Here is a 17,367-nt window from a genome sequence, read left to right as displayed (position 1 = left end):
TTGATTTATGAGATTTCTGTTGATTTGTATTTGGCGCCCTGCAATTTCATTGGCTGTTGATGCTAGCGGAACCCCGTTCCCAGGCAGGTTAAGCATCCGAGACGGCACAATAAAACTGGGAAAAATAAATCCTTAGGAGAGGAAACTGTGGAATAACTGCAACAAGCAGAGACGCTGAGAGCAGGACTGAAGCACGCAGTGGGCCATATTATTCTAATAGGGTGGTAATAGCTTGATAAGATGAAGTACAGTATCAATAGATAAATACTAATAAAAAAACGATCAACCATTCATACATAAGGACTCTGGAGGTAGGACTCTGGGGAGTGACAATGATCTACAAGCTTATGCAAAATGTGAGACAAAAACAAGCTAAATGCATACAAAGAAGCAGCTAAAAACTACATAAACATTTTATCACTTCAATATAGCTGACAGTTTGAAGTAGTCAAACAATTATAGCACAGCACTTCTGTCAACCTCGTATGATAAAATAAGCAACTTATTTTGATTACGCAAGGAGTTTTCTTAGTGAAAAGGGCAGCAGCTTGCTTCAGTGAAATTCAAACAAATGACAGGGAACAGATACTGTTTTTGCATTGTAACAAGCTTTCTTAAAATTGCTGACTGTAATGGCTTTAAAATTGACTCAGCTAACCACAGTGCACGTTTGTTGGCCTACTTTGGGTGTGGAGGACTGCAAGGTAGTCTGGTAGTCCATATCGGCGCTGCATGTGCTGCCGTGCAGGGCGATCATGGATGCCTGTAAGGTGTCATCCTCATTGCCAGAGAAGCGATGCTCCAATGCCCTCTCATCGGTCAGGTCTCCCTCATTGGAGTCAATCTGCACCAAAGAATGTGAATGTAGTGAATTAGATGGTGAATATATCTCTCTATGCCATGGATGAGATATCCATTCAAGGATAGCTTTGTTAGTGCCATGAGAGCTATTTCAAAAGGATATTCTAACTCCGATATTGGACATTGTTGCTCTTTCCCATTGTGTCTCAGAGAGTTTAGTCAAGTGATACTCCATAAATTGTTTGTCTTCTTTTTTTGTGGCTAAATTTTGATTAGATACTATTGAGTTTTGCATTAAATTAAATGCACTTGATAAAATATTTTAAAGGATGCATTTTAAAGTTACAATGGTTATTTTGTGTCTTTAATTTTGATTGGTTGTTTTTTTCTTGTCCCTCAATTTCATTGGTTAATTTACATTTACATTTCAGACTCTTATCCAGAGCAACTGAGCGTAATTTTTCTTGGTACTTTTCCGTCTTTGTACTTTTTTGTGCATTCATATTTTGTACTTGTCCACAATGGCGACTAACCAATGCAGGCTCTGCCCGGAAAAGGTGGTCCTCCGCTGGCTCCTCCTCATCGCTTTCTTTAACCAGCAGTGTTGAAGATAAAAAAAAACTGATTCCAGAGGATGACGACGGACTGTCCTCTTCATTGTATGGCTGTGGAGACAGGGCAGGAAATGGGAAAAATCCCCAGAAAATAATACTGAGGAAATTCCAATCATTGTCTACAGGTTTCAAATTTCTAATCAAATATGATTGTAGTTGGGTTGTTAAAAAATATAAATGAGGTTGTTAGTAGCGAAAAGCATGTGTTTTAACGGTTTGATTTGGTCTCCATGGTTTTGTCTAAAGTTAGGAATCATGGGCTGAATCTCAGACTACATCACAAGGTAATATTTCGGTAAAAAGTTATACATGGTTATTCGATTTCCAAAGGTGTTGCCACAGCTTTGCTTTAAAGGACCTTTCGATCTTGATTTTGTCTAATACGATGCCCGGAGAGAGAGAACACGAGAGAGAGCGAGAGAGAGATAGATAAAGAAAAGAGGGAGAAATTGGAGAAGGTATTGAAGGCTCAAACTCAATTTGGAGAAGCAATACAACAACCCCCCCTACATTCCAGGAAAGCTTGATAACTCCACAGAGGATTCCCAAAGACAATAACCTTGACATCCCAGAACCAGAACTTACTGTATGTTCTCATCATAATGGCAAGCCCAAGAGAGAGAAATGTAACTTTAAAGCTGAAAGGATGCGGCCAATTTTCACAGAAAACAAGACTAGAAATCCCTCAGGTGGTGAATGTGTTTGTGAACAACCCCTTTCGTTAACAGCTTCCTCAAGGCATTTATATAGAAGGAGTCCAAAAAATATGACACAAAGGGCAGGGATGTTTGTGCTGCCTTATGCTGTTGTCAGGGAGATTGGAGTTGAGTCAGCATGCAGCCTAACTCTACTGCCTCATCAGCATGAATAATACAAGCCATCTGTAAGATGAGCCCTCATTATTGGGTGGCCACACACCAGAGAAAACGCACACACAAACGCTCACATACATATAACACACACACACACGGGCACACAGAACACATTGCACCCCCACCCCCTCCCTGCACACACACACAAATACACACACACCAGCCTCTCTTTAGGACAAAAATCACAATAGGGTTCCCTTACAGGCAGTGGCTTGGCCACCCCAATGTGAACCATGCCGATGTTGGCCCCCTTCAGTGCCTGGACGGCTTCCTCCAGACTGGCGTTGTCCAGATTGGTGCTGTTGACGAACATGAGCCGATCGCCTGGCAAAAGCCTGCCATCCCGTTCGGCAACTCCTTCTGGCACCAGAGAGCGAATCACAATCACTGTCTTGGCCGGATCCATTGGGTCCTATTACAAGATCTGTGTCAGTGAAGTCAATGGACGCACTCAACAGATAATCTTATACAATAAGGACTAAAATCTATTATGTACTTTCAGTTGGAGGATTTGTTTATTCTGAATGTTCTGTATATCAGGTGTTCGAAACTAAGAGTAAGCAATTTAGTTTAAAAAATGCAGCGCATTACAGTGTAATGAGTCAATTATGCTATTTGTTGAACTTCATTTCCCAGAGGGCAAAGGTCCTAAAGCTCACATGACCACTTCCTCCCAAAGTAAGAAGACAGAAACGACCTACAACAACAACTAATTGAAGTGAATGATAAGTAAATAAGTCAATTCTGTCATTTGGGAAAATCACACTTGACTAGCAAGCGGGGTTGGGTAAATTACTTTCTAAATGTAATCCATTACAATTACTACCTGTCCAAAATTGTAATCAGTAACGTAACTTTGGTATTACCCAAACTCAGTAATGTAATCGTATTACTTTCAGTTACTTTTAGATTACTTTCCCCTTTAAGAGCCATTAGAAGAAGACACAAATGTATATTTCCAATTGAATGACATCTATTGCAGGATAAATCAATGTTAGAGTTGACATAGCTTGCCATAAACGGACGTTACATTTTACTTTATGGGATGGTTATGTGGGCTTCTTCTAACTCATCCTTTTTTACTACAGATAACAACACGATTAGGCTACATCTTTACATTAAAAACCAAAGTCAGTCAGATTTCCAGCAATTACAATTCATCATTTATTACCCCTTGATCTTCAAAAATAGGACTTGTTAATATGGGATTATAGATGAGCCAAATTGTTATTAGCCTACTCGGATGTTTATGATTTTGTTGTCATAGAGGACTGATTGGGCTCATTGTTTTGAGAAATACTGCGCTCATAGACAGGTATGCTTTGGGCACTACTGAAGAGTGAAACATGTGTGCCATAGGTTCCATTTGCTATAGGCCTATTGTTAAAATAATTTGTTGGAAACACTTTGAATTCTCTATCATTTGCAGCAGTTAAAGTATACCAAAAGGGGCACAAGTTTGAGGATGTGTCCGTTAGGCCTATGGACATAGGTTTTTGAATCAGCGCGAATTAGATTGAGAAATAAAAGCCCCACAGTATGGAGCACAATACCATGGAGGAGTTGGGGGAAAAAAATGTTTATTCCAAAGGATGGGATCGGCACTATGTAGCTGTTGCAAGAGTCGTTTTTCACTGGCTGTACACTGGTCGCAAAAACAATGCTTGATAGGCAGCTTAACTTCTTCAATTCAACCATTATTGAGTTAAAATACTAATTTTGCCTACATTTGTGAACAGCCACCCACAACAACCACAATCCATAAGGCAAAAATAGCTTAATGAGATCAGCAGTGTGATTCACATCAATGCGCTATGTAGATATCAATAATATCCGTTTCGCCCGTAGGCTATATCACTGCTGTCGTCTTTACCTCCAAGTGTTTATTCAAGTTTGATAACCTTTGGATACCAACAGCAGTCGCACCATCGGAAGACATACCTTGGACTGAAGCCTACAAAAACCTATTCCTGTTATTTTCCCTCAAACCATAAAACGCATTTGGTGTGTCACCATAGTGGTCTCTGACTTGTGGTCAGACTTGCTCAGGCTGAACAAACAAACTTTTTGCAATGCTGCTTTGGATTTTATTGAGAAAACAGAAAGGTGTCAAAGAATTTCTACACAAACATCCTTTTTTAATTTAAAAGTAATCATCTATTTTTTTCAAAAGTATCTGTAATCTGATTACAATATTGTTGCTGTTAACGTAATGGATTACAGTTCGTTTTTTGTGTAATCGTTTACATATAACCGATTACATATAATCTGTTACTCCCCAATCCTGCTAGCAAGTATAATTCCTATGACAATCATTCCCAGAATTCCCATTCAGAATTCCCACCTGGTAGTCCAAGATGCTGAATCCCAGTCCACTCTCTCCCTTCTCCAGCTCGATGTCCTGTATTTCCGTCTCCCACATGGCCAAAGGAGCTCCCGGAGTCTCCTCCGTCACATTTTCCCTTGTTGCCGCCCCCTCGGAACCTCCGGGAACCAGGAAACTGCTGAGGTCTCCCTGTATCTACAGAGATATATCCTCGATATCATCCCTGCGCACGCATTCCTGACTCACTCCGAGCCCATAGGGCCCTAGTTCTCCGCTAGTTTGATTTTGTACGTTTTTTGGGCAGCACATCAAAGGGAATCTTTGGATGCTAGGCAGCAGAAGTGCTGTATGTCGTGTTTTTTACCTGAACTGATGCAGCTGAAGAGCTGAGGAGATATCCCTCAAAAATCATCTGAAAGCAGGTTTCCTTTGAAGGTTAGCTTTGTGTAGCTCCCTGGCTACTATCTCTTGTATCCCATGCATTGTCAAATTATCTGAGGTATTACTTTAGATGGATTGGTGTTAATGAACGGTCAGAGTCCTTCCTAATCCTAAATCTTAATCCTTTATTGTTAGCAGTCTGGAGCCCCGGCAGAGCATTGGACAGACTGTGCTAAAATAATGAGGGTGGATGAGTCAAGTAGGACTTAATGATGTTCATTCCCAATTATATTAGCCATTCAGTATCAAGGGGTGTGGGAAACACTGTTTACTGTGAGCTACTGTATGTCCAGCAGCCACCATTTTATGAAGGGCTTTCTGGCTTTCATTCAGTTTTTAATCACTTCCTGAACAATTAATTTGCTGAAATGACTGAATTATATGGTTGAAAACAGAGTTGTCCCCAACCATGCATGTTAGATTGCATTATGTGGAGCAATATTATGCAATGCAATGACTATAATAGTAACTCAAAAATTGCAAGTTTAAACAATATGTACCAATGGTGATGTCAATAGCATATACTATAAATGGATATTGTACACGTTTTGTGTATCAGTGTAGGGAAATTACCTTAATTTTAGGTTCAGTGGAAAATTCATCCAACCCTGTTTGGCCAGAATCCCTGTCACTCTGAAGGAGAGGGGCGGGCCTACAACAGGCCATGTAGACACAGACAGGAAGCTCCTTCAGAATCCTCACCACTTCCTTGTGGGTCTCACCAATCAGGGATATTCCATTGACCTGGATGGAGAGGGGTGGAAGCACACATCCAATGGTCAACACTCATATTGAGTCAGGCTGGGATTCATACCTTGACAACAAAGTCAAGTTAAGGTATTGGAGTGGCCTTCACAAAGCCCTGACCTCAATACTGTCATGACTGTCCTGATCAGGCCACAGACAAATTCAAGTCGAACCACCTAGCCTCCATCTCCCATCGAATCGTGGTATCTACAGTGTTTCATTCCAACGCTGTGAGCTTTGAGCGACAGAGCTGTCTGTCCTCAGAAGACCCCTTCCAGAGCGAGGGTGAGGGAACAGACTCCTAAGCCAAAAGGACACTGACATCGGAAGGACGATCAGAGGAGAAGTGCATCATGGAGCAGCTGAACGGTTCCCTGAACAGTCCACGCAGAGAATCCTCGGAGGTCTACCCCACGTAATTACATCATTATATTCTGACCCATAAGAGCGGCAGTTTGGGGAAAGGCTAGGGTTAGAATAAGCATAGCTGACAAATTCACCCAAATGTATATTTCTCTCGTGTACTTTGTCTTTTTCTCTCTCTTTGAAATCCCCATTTTGGGTAACGCGCAATAGTGTGTCGGCCCATTATACTAAGTTCTAATCAATAGCCTATAATGTGTTTTGTCTATGTGTATCTTTTATCATCATTTTAGCTTTTTAGTAAATAAATATTCAACTAAGATTGGTGTGGTACGAACTCATTGGTGAGACCTGGGTCCGTGCAGATTCACGGGCTATAAGACGTTCAGAACGAGATTGTAAGAGGTAACTGGTGAATTAGCGGCTGTTGTAAAATCGATATTCTGATATTCTTTGAGTTAATTTGGGAAATAGAAACTCAATAAAAACTAGTTTTCCCATGGTGCCCCAGGTTAATGAGTTAATAATGGCTTGATTCAGTTAATCACGCAATTAGAAACTTTTAATCATTCGATGAACAACAGTCGTCACATTAACTAATACAACGTTACGACAATCCTATAGAGAATTTGTGGGCAGAACTGAAAAAGCGTGTGCGAGCAAGGAGGCCTACAAACCTGACTCAGTCACACCAGCTCTGTCTGGAAGGAATAAAACAAAATTCACCCAACTTGTGGAAGGCTACCCGAAACGTTTGACCCAAGTGAAACAATTTAAAGGCAATACTACCAAATACTAATTGAGTGTATGTAAACTTCTGACCCACTGGAAATACGATGAAAGAAATAAAAGCTGAAATAAAATCATTCTTTCTACTATTATTCTGACATGTCACATTCTTAAAATAAAGTGGTGATCCTAACTGACCTAAGACAGGGAATTTTTACTAGGAATTGTGAAAAACTTGAGTTTAAATGTATTTGGCTAAGGTGTAAGTAAACTTCCGACTTCAACTGTATGTCACTCCCGTTGGTTCCTTCCCCAGGCATCATTGTTTCTGTTTCAGTTTCCTGTCTATGCGTTGTTCGTGTTTCTTGTTTAATTAATTTGTTTATTAAATGATGCACTCCCTGAACTTGCTTCCTGACTCCCAGCGCACATCGTTACAGCAGTAAGTAAGTTCCAGGCTAACTGTTGTTCACCAGGGGTGTATTCATTTTGCCGATTCAATACGCTATTGGCGGTCTCCCTTACCTCGAGCAGTTCGTCCCCACTGATGAGTTTCCCACAGCGGCCCACTGGCCCCTCGGGCAGAACAGAGCGGATGTAGTGGTGCCCGTTGTTGGCCTCCAGACTGATGCCCAGACCACTGCTCTCACTGAACTTTTCCACCTGGACAATCTGGCACAACAACAAAATAAAAACTTTTTTTTCCAGAAAATCCCGCTTTCACACATTTTTTTCAATTTTCCTTTCACAGTCAGCATTACATTTACATAGTGTGGCATTATGGTTGGTGAGTTTTTTTTCTGACCAATGTTTTGACATTTTCCATTTTCCATTTTATTTTGCAAACAGTGCATGTCCATCCATAAAATTCCAAAATAATGTGTATAAAAAAGGAAAAAATAGAACTACAGTATGTATCATTATGTAGAGACAAACTGGGCTTCGGTGAATGTTTCTTCTGTTTACTAACCACTACTTTGTTGCTGGGGCCGAGCGTCTCCTGCCACTTCTTCATCAGCTCCAACTCTTCATCCTCTGTTAACTTTGCTTCTTAAAAACAGCAATATAATATGGACTTACATTCAGCCAACTGCCGTGTCCCACATGATTACAACGAAATGACTCGAACTGTTATCTTAGCTCCTTAAAACACAGAAAAATAATACTAACCAAATTAAACGTAACTATGAAACCAACAGACAGTCACACGCCATGACAGTCGTGAAGAGGGCATGACAAAACCTATTCCCACCCGGGAGACTGAAAAAATTTGGCATGGGTCCTCAGATCCTCAAAAGGTTCTACAGCCGCACCATCGAGAGCATCCTGACTGGTTGCATCACTGCCTGGTATGGCAACTGCTCGGCCTCTGACCACAATGCACTACAGAGGGTAGTGCGAACGGCCCAGTACATCACTGGGGCCAAGCTTCCTGCCATCCAGGACCTCTATACCAGGCGGTGTCAGAGGTTGGCCCTAAAAATTGTTAATGACTCCAGCCACCCTAGTCATAGATTGTTCTTTCTGCTACTGCACGGCAAGCGGTACCGGAGTGCCAAGTCTAGGTCCAAGAGGCTTCTAAACAGCTTCTAACCCCAAGCCATACGACTCCTGAACATCTAATCAAATGGCAACCCAGACTATTTACATTGCCCCTCCTCTTTTACACCACTGCTACTCTGTTGTTATCATCTATGCATAGGAATTTTAATAACTCTACCTACATGTACATATTACCTCAACGAACCAGTGCCCCCGCACATTGACTCTGTATATAGTCTCGCTATTGTTATTTTACCGCTGCTCTCTAATTACTTGTTACTTTTATTTCTTATTCTTATCCGTATTTTTTAAACTGCATTGTTGGTTAGGGGCTTGTAAGTAAGCATTTCACTGTCAGGTTTACACCTGTTGTTTTGGGCGCATGTGAAAATTTGATTACAGTACATTCAGCCACTGCTACGTCCCATCTGATTCCGACTAAATGACTCACAGCAAGCGGAAGGCTACAGTTAGACAACTCCAAACACACTACTTGAAAGAGTACTTTAAGAATCACTTCAAAGGCATCGTTCATCTGCCCTTTTATGCAATAAAAACAACATACAGACCCTTATGCTCTACATGCACAGTCTATAGTCCATCTGTAGATGCTCAACAAACTATCAGCAGAAGAGCAAAAACATGTCAACAACATTCTGTTGAATTACAATAGGAAAAACATCTATAGACATTCATTGATAGTTTGTAGAGCATCTACAGATGGACTATCCGAATAAAAGGCTACTGAAAATCTCTTGAAATAGACAGCAGCCTAAAACCAATCATCGCCACAGTAGCATATTTTAAAACAGATTGCGATCCATTATCTCTACCACTGTACTTAGTAAAGGATCCCAGATAACAGGGGGGTGGATTGACTTACCGTCTCTGGTGTTCTTAGTTAACTGATCCTTCACAGTGGAGTCATCCGATTCCCCACTCAATGTCTGGTACTGTTTCTCACCTGCACCGGAGTACACAATACAAACAAGTTAATACACACATACACACACAACACACTTGTAGAGCTCTTGGTTAAGTCCTCTTGCTCCCAGCCCGAAACATGATGGCTATGATGTTTGTTATGGGTTGTGCATTGTGTCTTGTATGGTTAATAAACACATACACACACACACACACACTTACAGACACACACCGCAGAAACATGTGTAGAAGTCTGCTTTATTTCCTCCTGGTTCCAGCTTTGAACATGCTGGCTATGTCATTACGGGTTGTGTTATTATTGGCAGTATGCGTGAGTCTGCGTAAGCCTGTGTGTGTGTGTGTGTGTGTGTGTGTGTGTGTGTGTGTGTGTGTGTGTGCGTGCGTGTGCATGCACGTGTGTGTATGTGTTGTAAGGCATTTTCCTACGCCTACGGTTCTTATGACGCTGGCCCAATTACAGGCTAAATGAGTTCAGGGTTTCCAAAGCAGAGCGGAGGGCGCTGCCTTCTAAATCTGGAGCTGTGGTTGTGGTGAGAGGGTTTAAGTAGAAGTCCCTTTCTCATCCTAACACAGATGGAGGCCATTCATTGTGGGGCATTGTTGTGGTATGTGTACTGTCGTCAAGTGGGCACAGCCCTGCAGCGTCACCAGGGATGTGATCAGGGGTTGTATGTATGAAGCTTTTCAGAATATGTGTATTGGTCAAGGATCTGGTCATCCCTGTCCATGTAACCTTAATCATTGTCATCTAAAAGGCAAAACTGATCCTAAATCAGCACTCTGAGACACTTGATGCATACGGCACCAGGACGACATAGAAATCAGGTATATATGGGGGAATTTTGTCTAGGGGATAGGTCCATTTCAATCATGTATGAATGAAGGATAATGTCAGAGTACGATCTCCTGTGCCCTTGAGCAAGGCACTTAACCCTAATAGCTCCTGTAAGTCACTCTGGATAAGAGCGTCTGCTAAATGACTAACGTAAATGTATATGGAATAAAAATGTGTTTTGCTTGACTATAGACTACTGTTATAGGAGGTATTTGTGACTGTTAATCAAAGATGCAGTTGCCATGGTCAGGATCATTAGGGCACGCCACAGAAAACATTTAAAGCACTTTGTGAATGTTTTTTTGTTATTGGACAAATCCAGGTAGTCTAGAGCTGACGTTTAGTCGACTGGTCGATTGTTTGGTCGACCGAGATTTCTTTAATCGAGCAGTCAGTCGCAAAAAAATTTTTTCATGGTGGACCAGACACCTGTCTGATTCACGTTTGTCTGAGTTGACTAACCCATTGCGGAGGCCATGGGGACGGCACAGTCCATCACTCTAAGACATGTGCTACTGAAATTGTATTTGGTTATATTATGTAAGAACAATGGCGCAACATTAATACAAATAACATTAGTTCATAACAAATGCGCATTCTCCGGCATTGGACAGCGGTCGCTGTCCGCAGTTCTGAAACATCAGTGCGCTGTTGAATTGGCGCCCTTTCCTAGACCATGTTGCTATGTGCATAATAGCAAAGTTAACCAGCATATTGATGTTGAGAACGATAAGAAATAAGACAGATCCTGCTTCTGTTCCCTGTTTGAGTGTTTGGTTAATAGCCTACTGATTCCGTGAGCTCCAAGCCTCACGCAACCACAACATGTCGGAATAAAGTAATTTCCCAAATGCTGCTGTTTTTAACTTTTGCTATGCTGTAATAAAGTCTTTACACTTTTTTGTTTGTTAGAAAAGCCTCAGAAATGGCTGTAATTATGATGCAGCTTCAGCATCACAGACTGTGTGATAAACACTATTGAAGTTCTGTGGTGGTTGCTGCAGCAGGGAGGAGAGCTGTATAAAATATATATAAATAACACAGCGCACACAGCGTAGCGAGTCTGAGCCGGGCCCAGCACAATCCAATCAATTTTGGTCGGACTCCACCTAAAGTAATTTGTGTTTCTTCATTATTTCATCAAACAGCGTGCTTAAAGCATCAGACAAGCTCAGTGCATATAGCTGATTTTTGATTTCATTAAAACACATAAGGTGTGTCTCTATATGGAAAAATACACATTTACAAATTTTGACCAATCAATTGGTCGAAAGAACAGACAACTCTTGGTCGACCAATATTTTTTGGGGTCGGGGACAGCCCTAAGGTAGTCTCTCCCTGTTTCAGTCCATTTTCTTCCATTCCGTGCCTAATGAACACGGCCCACGCCCTGTGTCCACTGGTACCTTGAGCGGTGGTGTCCACAACATCTGTTCTCTCCAGTGTGGGGTCTCGGCCCCCTGGGGTTGGTGGAAGTACGATCACACTGGGCACCACAGCGGGTGGGATGTCCTCTGGACGGAAGCCACTTCTGACCAGCTTCAGGTGAACCGTCTGGCCCGTGTGTCTCAGCACCTCCACGGCCTGCTGGTTGGTGTAGCCCTGGATATTCATCCCGTCCACCTGCAGGCGGCGATCATTCATGTAAAGATTATTGATACATCATAGAGTTGGATAGAGGACTCTTCTTTGCATCTTTGCCATTATGGCTCCTGTGCCATTATGGCTTCTGTGCCAGCATGGTCATTGTCATTGAGGGCTTTGTCCATGCTAAAACAGACTTTGTGCCACACGAGCCATCTATCCAAGTCAATAGGACAGCACACAAACAGGCAGGCAAGCACACAGACACGTACACACCCATACACACAGGCTGCCACACAGGCAGACACACACCCATACACACAGGCAGACACACAGGCAGACACACATTAATGATCGCAACCAAAAGACAAACATACATCACAAATAGAAAACAAATCATGATTGAAGATTTGCTCATGCTTCAAATCAGGGTGTAACACAGAAAGGGTATTGTATTCATTGTAATTGCTCAATTTAGCGTGATGATTGGAACAGTGTCTCAATACCCATTCAAGAAACAACACTTAAAATAATAGCTCTCCACTGAAGCTAAATTATTCAAATGTGGGGCCTTACTCTCCCCACATTATCTAAATCAGTGGTTCCCAAACTTTGTATAGTCCCGTACCCCTTCAAACATTCAACCTCCAGCTGCATACCCCCTCTAGCACCGGGGTCAGCGCACTCTCAAATGTTGTTTTTTGCCATCATTGTAAGCCTGCAACACACATACTATATGATACATTTATAAAAAATAAGAATGAGTGTGAGTTTTTGTCACAACCCAGCTTGTGAGAAGTGACAAAGCGCTCTTATAGGACCAGGGCACAAATAATAATAAAATGATAATCAATAATTTGGCTCTTTATTTAACCATCTTACATATAAAACCTTATTTGTTCCTCGAAAATTGTGAATAAATCACTGCACGTAAATGAGAATGGTGTGCTTGAAAGGATGCACATTTAGTTTCATGCTAGTGAGGGCCAATAATCCACTCTCACATAGGTACGTGGTTGCAAAGGGCATCAGTGTTTTATCAGCGCGATTTGCCAAGGTAGGATGAGCACAGCCCAATCCAGAAATCTGGCAGTGGCTTCTGATTAAATGAAATTTTCACACAACCGCTTGTTGCAATTTCGATGAGGCTCTCTTGTTCAGATATCGGTAAGTGGACTGGAGGCAGGGCATGAAAGGGATAACGAATCCAGTTGTTTGTGTCATCCGTTTCGGGAAAGTACCCAACTCAGTCAGGTGCTTCGCTATATCACATTTGATATTGTCCGTAAGCTTGAGTTCATTTACACACACAAAAAAATCCTACAATAATAGAAAGACCTGTGTGTTGTCGTTGTTAATGCAGACAGAGGAGCTCCAAATTCTTAATAATTGCCTCATTTTGTCCCACACATTGAATATAGTTGCAGAGTGCCTGTAATCCTAGATTCAGATCATTCAGGCAAGAAAAAACATCACCCAGATATGCCAGTCATGTGAGAAACTCGTCATCATGCAAGTGGTAAGACAAGTGAAAATTATGGTCAGAAAACTTTAAGCTCGTCTCTCAATTAAAAAAAACGTGTCAATACTTTGTCCCTTGATAACCAGCGCACTTCTGTATGTTGCAAAAGCGTTACATGGTCGCTGCCCATATCATTTCATAATGCAGAAAATACACGAGACTTCAGGGGCCTTGCTTTAACAAAGTTAACCATTTTCACTGTAGTGTCCAAAATGTCTTTCAAGCTGTCAGGCATTCCCTTGGCAGCAAGAGCCTCTCAGTGGATGCTGCAGTGTACCCAAGTGGCATTGGGAGCAACTGCTTGCAGGTGCGTTACCACTCCACTATGTCTCCCTGCCACGGATTTTGCGCCATCAGTACAGATATCAACATGAGCAGCAGCTGCATTTGGTTACATACGGACCGTTAGTGGAATTCCCGCAAGAGAGTAACGGTTAGTGTGATTGGTTGTTAATTATTTGACTAGGTTACCTGTCTTTGACATTGTGTTGTTATTTCGCTGAACACTAGATGGTTTAATTACATTTTTGGCAGTGAAACGAGGCTACTCAGCCGAGAAAAAAAACTCACCCAAATGTATAACTCTGTTGGAAAATATAAATGGACTGTTTGAAAATGTGATTTTATGTGAATCACATTTTTATTTGGCGTACCCCCAACGGCATTGGGGAATACCTGATCTAAATAGATAAAGCTCCAAATTATCCAAAATGAGAGATACCCCTGCACACTTTATTTTATACTTTGGAATGGAATTTAAATGTAGATTTCATATTATTCAAAAAGTTGAGGATTGTGGCCTGGGGTGGTCTAGCATTTAGGGCTGCTGCCTTCAGCACATAGCAACGGTGTTGGCATAGGTTTGAATCCTGCCTACTGCACAACCTCTATCTTTCCCCACAGTCAACTTCTCTCTCTATCTGTTCAATAAAGTCAGAACTCGATTTGTTCAATAAAGTCAGAACTCTCTCTATCTGTTCAACAAAGTCAGAAATCTCTCTGTCTGTTCAATAAAGTCAGAAAAGTCCGTAATATATAAAATAGACACTTACGGCTATGATCTGGTCCCCAACATGGATGCGGCCATCTTGCTCTACTGCACTGTCTTTAGTTATACTTTTCACGAAAATACCAGAGGGCTCTGAAAATAGGCACAATGACAATGTGTGGATAACATTAAACAAGCAGAATCCTTTATACAGTACAAGATACATCATTTAACTGAATCTCCAGTAAATAAAACAAAAGTCTATTAAACAGCACTGTCAAATCCTACCTGAATTTTTGTCCCCCACATAGCCGGCGATAGTGATTCCCAGACCCTGGGCGTTCTTGGTCAGCCCGACGTCGAACGATTCAGCCTCCTCTTCCTCATAGCCCTGTGAAGAAACAGAGGAAGAGTGAGTCAGCTTCTACATTCTACAAAACGGCCTACAGAGAGCACAGTAGAGGGGGCGAGTCGCGGGGGCCAATTGTTACCAATTTACCAACAAGCATTCCTCACTTATGTATTCACACTGTCAGCCAGATGAGTTGTTATTTATTTTATGAATCAAGCAACAAGGTTATGGAGACTGAATATACTGTCTAGTTTGGGAGAGTGAGTCATGGAACTCATTCATATGTTGATAAGGGTAAAGGCTAATACTGCTTGATAATGGACAGCGAATTCCAGTTCTAAGCTTTTCGGAAAATGATGACTTCTGAGGCCGAGTCACAGATGATGTCACGTGTCACAAATTATACTCACTGGATCCCTGAGACGAAGAGAGATGGAGGAAAAAAGAGACAGAACCATGGGCCCTCTATGGTGGACAGCTGTGTCATATGTAAATATACTATTTTTATTCAACTAACCTAATAAAACCACCACCCCAACCTCCTACCCACCCACCCACCCAACCAGCGACCCACCCACACCTCTGCTGTACAAAGAACATGTGCGTGTCGTACCTGTTGCTCTGTGACAGTGGGCAACGCCATTGGGACGACGGAGGTCTCCTCTGGAGGGCCTCTAGTGATGACCAGCTTCACTCTGTTACCACACTGCCTCAGGACCTGGAACAATCACAATACAATTGATATCAGCTCTACACATTAAACAGTGTACTTGTCCCTGAGGGCTATACTGGAAAGAACTATAGACAAATTAGGATAAAGGGGATACAATTTAGACGTTTTTGTCTCATTATCAGTAGTCAATTCGATAGAAGACTGAAACCAGTCTTAGTACCTGAGCCACCTGCTCACTGCCCATGCCATAAAGGTCAGTGTCCCCAATCGTGAGGATGTGGTCCCCACTGTGCAGACGCCCATCCTAAGGACAAAGTACAGTAGGAAAGTAATTGGTTATTACTAGTAGGTATGTCTTCCAAAAACCAAGGTTTCTGCTTTCACACCCTTAAATACCAATGTGTGGTGCACCCATGACATTTAAAGTCACCTGATCAGCGATGCCTCCAGGCAGGATGGTTTTGACAATGACACCGGTGTTCTTTCCTCCCACAATGCCAAAGCCCAGGCCTGTCCCGTCGTTGACCAGCTCGATGGTCTCCACATGATTCCAGTGGGCCTAAGGAGGGACACAGAGAGTGAGGGTCCGATATGGACCTCAAAACATTAATTCCAGGATGCATACTATATATAGGGTGTAACCCTCAGGGCAAAAGAGATGTTGGCCGCAAGGAGAACAACAAGGACTAATGAATAGGAAATGAAGCAACATCATTCCAGAAACCACCTGCACGGATGTAAAGAAAACTACCCAGAACAGGGTTCAATAAAGATACGCTCTTTAGTCTCTTTGCTCTACTAGGAACTAAAATGAACAAGTTAAAGAGATTCTCCTGCACTATTGTATACTTTTTAGCCAGTAGTTCTGGCTCACGACCCAAAAGTGGTCCCCGAACATTGCGTACTATGTGCAGACATGTGCACCACGTCATTGCCCTCTCTCTCTCTCGCTCTGCTGTGTGTGTTACGGTGCGTGAATGAGGACCCAAAAGCGAATTAACTTAAACAGAGCTTCTTTAATTACCAAACATAGGTAGGCTCAGACGGACCGGCAGATTCCGACAGGACAAGACAAGGTTACAGCAAACATGACGACAGTCTGGTTCAGGCATGAAACACAACAAACAAGAATCCGACAAGGACAGGAGCAGGAACAGAGAGAGATATAGGGACCTAATCAGAGGGAAAAAGGGAACAGGTGGGAAAAGGGGTGACGAGGTGGTTAGGAGGAGACAAGGCACAGCTGGGGGAAAGAGGGGGAGAAAAGGTAACCTAACAACGACCAGCAGAGGGAGACAGGATGAAGGGAAAGGACAGAGACAAGACACAACATGACAGTACATGACAGTACCCCCCCACTCACCGAGCGCCTCCTGGCGCACTCGAGGAGGAAACCTGGCGGCAACGGAGGAAATCCTCGATCAGCGCACGGTCCAGCACGTCCCGAGAGGGAACCCAACTCCTCTCCTCAGGACCGTACCCCTCCCAATCTACGAGGTACTGGTGACCACGGCCCCGAGGACGCATGTCCAAAATTCTACGGACCCTGTAGATGGGTGCGCCCTCGACAAGGATGGGGGGGGGGGGGGGGGAAGACGAGCGGGGGCGCGAAGGACGGGCTTGATGCAGGAGACATGGAAGACCGGGTGGACGCGACGAAGGTATCGCGGAAGAAGAAGTCGAACTGCGACAGGATTAATGACCCGAGAAATACGGAACGGACCAATGAACCGCGGGGTCAACTTGCGAGAAGCCGTCTTAAGGGGGAGGTTCTGAGTGGAGAGCCAAACTCTCTGACCGCGACAATATCTAGGACTCTTAGTTCTACGCTTATTAGCAGCCCTCACAGTCTGCGTCCTATAACGGCAAAGTGCAGACCTGACCCTCTTCCAGGTGCGCTCGCAACGTTGGACAAAAGCCTGAGCGGAGGGAACGCTGGACTCGGCGAACTGAGATGAGAACAGCGGAGGCTGGTACCCGAGGCTACTCTGAAAAGGAGATAGCCCGGTCGCAGACGAAGGAAGCGAGTTGTG

General features: G+C 42.9%; 1 protein-coding gene across 10 annotated transcripts in view; it reads right to left on the bottom strand.

Moving 5' to 3' along the window:
* LOC110500876 (multiple PDZ domain protein) overlaps positions 1-17,367 on the bottom strand; it is a 78,961-nt gene that overhangs the window by 39,163 nt on the left and 22,431 nt on the right. For 5 of the 10 annotated variants that reach the window (XM_036958011.1, XM_036958013.1, XM_036958010.1 and 2 more), the window contains exons 7-21: positions 15,765-15,893; positions 15,555-15,638; positions 15,275-15,379; positions 14,598-14,700; positions 14,374-14,462; positions 11,622-11,838; positions 9,319-9,399; positions 7,864-7,943; positions 7,419-7,565; positions 5,628-5,798; positions 4,978-5,025; positions 4,632-4,808; positions 2,490-2,699; positions 1,335-1,466; positions 683-844 (exon numbers count right to left, since the gene is read on the bottom strand). In XM_036958011.1, coding sequence (XP_036813906.1) covers positions 683-844; positions 1,335-1,466; positions 2,490-2,699; positions 4,632-4,808; positions 4,978-5,025; positions 5,628-5,798; positions 7,419-7,565; positions 7,864-7,943; positions 9,319-9,399; positions 11,622-11,838; positions 14,374-14,462; positions 14,598-14,700; positions 15,275-15,379; positions 15,555-15,638; positions 15,765-15,893 — 1,935 coding nt within the window. The remainder of the gene's footprint in view (positions 1-682; positions 845-1,334; positions 1,467-2,489; positions 2,700-4,631; positions 4,809-4,977; positions 5,026-5,627; positions 5,799-7,418; positions 7,566-7,863; positions 7,944-9,318; positions 9,400-11,621; positions 11,839-14,373; positions 14,463-14,597; positions 14,701-15,274; positions 15,380-15,554; positions 15,639-15,764; positions 15,894-17,367) is intronic. The other 5 variants (XM_036958017.1, XM_036958019.1, XM_036958012.1 and 2 more) reach the window with 4 other exon arrangements.

The sequence above is a fragment of the Oncorhynchus mykiss genome, chromosome 21, assembly GCF_013265735.2.
Source record: "Oncorhynchus mykiss isolate Arlee chromosome 21, USDA_OmykA_1.1, whole genome shotgun sequence".
Taxonomy (NCBI): Eukaryota; Metazoa; Chordata; class Actinopteri; order Salmoniformes; family Salmonidae; genus Oncorhynchus; species Oncorhynchus mykiss.
Note: the sequence above shows the minus strand (reverse complement) of the source record. Positions and strands in the feature narration are given on the sequence as shown.